The 3,896-nt window shown below is 38.7% G+C and overlaps 1 protein-coding gene across 11 annotated transcripts in view; it reads right to left on the reverse strand.

Moving 5' to 3' along the window:
• Positions 1–3,896, reverse strand: part of CSGALNACT1 (chondroitin sulfate N-acetylgalactosaminyltransferase 1) — a 405,491-nt gene that overhangs the window by 3,656 nt on the left and 397,939 nt on the right. For all 11 annotated transcript variants that reach the window (XM_069075776.1, XM_069075774.1, XM_069075771.1 and 8 more), the window contains one exon: positions 2,735–2,816. In XM_069075776.1, coding sequence (XP_068931877.1) covers positions 2,735–2,816 — 82 coding nt within the window. The remainder of the gene's footprint in view (positions 1–2,734; positions 2,817–3,896) is intronic.

Below are 3,896 nucleotides of genomic sequence, written 5' to 3' on the forward strand. Positions count from 1 at the left end.
GGAAGGAAGGAAGGAAGGAAGGAAGGAAGGAAGGAAGGAAGGAAGGAAGGAAGGAAGGAAGGAAGGAAGGAAATATTAAGTGCTTACTATGCTCCAGGCTTTGTGCTAAGTGCACAAATAAGTTGCTGTCTCTCCTCCATTCTGGACTGTTACTTATCTCATAGGCTCTATCAGGAGGTAGATTACTTCCAATTACATTAAAAAAATCCATTGGCAGGTACAAGTCTTCAGACTTTAGTATTGCTCAGCAAAATGATATCTGCTTGTTGCAAAGCATTTTTGGTAGGTTTCTGACCAATTTATCGTGTGTTCTGAGAATGTCTATTGATCTCCTTCATCCTCTTTAGTAAGTGTTAACCTTTCTATAGCTGCCTTAGGGGGAAGGGTCCTGGGTTTCATTAGTATTATACAGATGTTTTTTTTTTTTTTAGGATACTTTCCAAATCTGTTACCAGTGTTAGACGCACTGTCTTTTGTCCCAGTCCCCTTTCCCTCTATAGAACTTTAAAAATCTTCCTAAAAGATTTCTATTTCATAATTCTGAAAACACATCAAAACTAATATTGTATAGGTGTTAATTGTTTTTAACATATTCTTTGCATTCAACCTTGATTTCAGGATGCTAGCACATCTTTTAACATCTTCACCTACAGCCTTGCCTTTAATATCCTTATGTTTGATGAATCCTGTCTTTTTCTTAGAAAAATAGCAGCAGTTACATCATGGTAACCTCTGTGTTAGACCAGTCAGCATTATTACTAGAGCCCAGTTGCTCGGCCTTTGTAGATGCTGTACCTGTCTCAGGGCACTAAGAATCCCTGCTGGGCATTTTTTACCCTGGCTGTCATATTCTGGTTTCATCATTGCCCTCCTCCTCAGGACACAGATAGTGGTTTGGGATTTTAGGAAGTTGTGCTTATTTTTATAAATTTTTTTTTTGAGGGAGGAAGGCTGGGCAATTAGGGTTAAGTGACTTGCCCAAGGTCACACGGCTAGTAAGTGTTAAGTGTCTGGGGCCGGATTTGAACTCAGGTCCTCCTGACTCCAGGGCTGGTGCTCTATTCACTGAGCCACCTAGCCACCCCCCATGTTTTTATAAAATTTAAAGGATATACAAATGTGAGTTATTATTATCATTACTTAGCACTTAACAAAGCACTCACAACAGCCATGAGATGGGAAAACAAGATCAGCAACATGACATGCCTTGTCCAAAGACACACAGTTAGCAAGTACTAGAATTGAGATGATAAGTTCTCCTGACTCCCAGTCCAATGTTATAGGTTATAAACGAAGTGCAAAGCACTTTCCCCATATGCTGTTTGCCACTGTTTCTTCAGAAAGTTGGGTTAAGCTTTGTAATTTTTTTAATTCAATTTTGATTTTCTGTTCCAAATTTTCTCCTCTCTACCCTTCCCTCATGCACTAAGAAGAATATATACACATACATACATATACACATATATGCATACATACATATATGTATGTGTGTGTTATACATGTATAATAAGCATGTGACATAGCACTTTATGAACTAAAGGAAGTAAGGACAAATAGAGCCCTTGCAAAGAAAACTTAGTTACAAAATTATAAGATAGAGGTTAGGATGTAAATGTTGTAGAAAATAAATACTTAAGTCATATCACACTTAACAGAAACATCTTCCTTCCTTGATATACTCACCATTTTCCTCCACTATAGTTATGCCCTTGCCTTTTAAAAAATAGAGAAATGACAAATGCCCACTGATTTGAAATGTAAATCCAAGCTAAATAAATCCATAAATTGGAATATGTACTACTGAATAATTATTTGCTAGGGGCAGCTAGGTGGCGCAGTGAATAGAGCACCAGCCCTGAGTTCAAATCTGGCCTCAGATACTTAACACTTAACTAGCTGTATGACCTTGGGCAAGTCATTTAACCCCCAATTGCCCTGCCTTCCCCCCTCCAAAAAGCAAAAATTAAATAAATATTTGCTTCTAAAAAGTATTATACACATACATGGTACTTCCGGTATGTTACAATAATCTAGGATTGTCAATGGCTCCATAAATGACCATCATATCTTCTTTCTATTCATTTCCAAGATGGAAAACTCTAACTCTGTGCAATGGAAAGATTACTAAATTGATCTAGAGTCTGAGTTCTGCCAGTAACTCACTCAATGTCTTTGAGAAATTAATTTCTCCCTTCTTGGGAGTCAGTGTTCTTCTCTAAAATGAACAGGTTGTTTTATACAGTGTCTGAAATCCATTCCATCTCATGTGTGCCATGGTTTTAAAGCTTTGCATGCTTGGACATATGATCTTGATCTGCAAGGTAGCTGAGTTTGGGTGGGTTGGGAAGGGAAGGAAGAGATTGATGGGGAAAGGTAATGGGAAATCAGAGCAAATCCAACAAAGCCAGCCCAGCCAATGCAGAATTAGTAGCATCATCTTTGTATGCAAAAGACATACGGTTAGTTACAGTTTGAAACCCCAAAGGGGCACCATAAATAAATTGGAAGCATGGTACTGTTTTTTCCTAAGGCTTCCCTTTTTGGGTTTGTTTTTTCTTTTCTCTGAGCCTCCATTTCCAGGAAAATAACTTTAAATCAGCATTGGGACAAATAAGTCTTTCAGTCTCCATGATTTATGACCACATTCCTTCCATTCACCTCCACGTACAAAAAAGTACAATAATGACCTCTGGGTGGCAGTGCGGAAGCAGAATTCACTAAGAGTTTTTCTTACCTATATTGATGAAGTCTGACCGGTACTGACAAGTCATTCCAAATCCAAAGTCTCTCCAAAATCCAGTTTCCTTTTTTATAACCTGAAAGGGGAGCACAATAGTTTGAATGGCTGTGGGGGGTGGGAAGGTTTGTTTGAAACAAAAATAGGTGAGAATTCACAGACCTACGAGAGAGGTGTACTAAACATGGTATCCATCTTACTGTGGACAATCTGCCCACGCCCCTGAATCAGAAATAAGGGCAAATTCTCTTACTTTCAGTTAAAGATATATTAAAAGGATAAGTAAAGCATACAGTAAAGGATACAGTAAAATTGTCCCAGCTGAAACTATATTGTTTAACTTTTGGAACCAACAGCTACAAAAGCTAACGTCAAGATTCTTCAATGGCTCCCTATCACCTCTAGTTTTCTGCATTTAAAACCCTTACAGTCTGGTTCCAGTCTATCTTTCCAGACTTATTTTATATTGTTCTCCTTTATGAACTCTACATTCCAGCTAAACTAGCCTACGTGAGGTTCCCTGAAACCAGTGTTCAATCTCCCACTGCCATGACTTTGCATAGCTATTCCTTCCTATATACTTTTGCCTCATAGAATCCATAGCTTCCATCCAAGCTCAGCTTAAGTGCTGCCTCCTATAGAAAGCCTCCCTTGGTGTTGGGTGTTCTCTTCCTCCTCAAATTATCTTGTGTTTGCTTGCTGTATAGGTTTATATATTTTGCATCTCCCAGTTTTAAGTTCCTTGAGGATAGAGGCTATTCCTTTTCACTTTTATATATCCAGAATCTAGCAGAGTGGCTTGCATAATTTCATGTTGCCCTGAGTAATATTTAACACTTATATAGTGTATTAAACTGTGCAAAACACTTTACATGCTATGTTATTTGATTGAATTGAAGGTATGGGCAAGAGAAAAACAGATTGAGAGAGAGACAGAGATAAGAGAAGAGAGAGAAGAGGGAAAGAAAAGAGAGAAAGACACAGAGGGAGAGAAGAGGGGGAGAGAAGAGAGAAGAAAAGAAAAGAAGAGAAAAGGAGAGACAGAGAGAAGAGGAAGAAAGAGAAGAGGAGAGAGAGACTGTGTGTGTGTGTGAGAGAGAGAGAGAAAGAGGGAGAGAGAGGGAGAGAGAGAGAGAGAGAGAGAGAGAGAGAGAGAGAG

Source organism: Petaurus breviceps, unplaced genomic scaffold (assembly GCF_028583685.1).
Source record: "Petaurus breviceps papuanus isolate PSGF00001 unplaced genomic scaffold, PetGlider_PUasm1.0 90919, whole genome shotgun sequence".
Classification (NCBI taxonomy): Eukaryota; Metazoa; Chordata; class Mammalia; order Diprotodontia; family Petauridae; genus Petaurus; species Petaurus breviceps.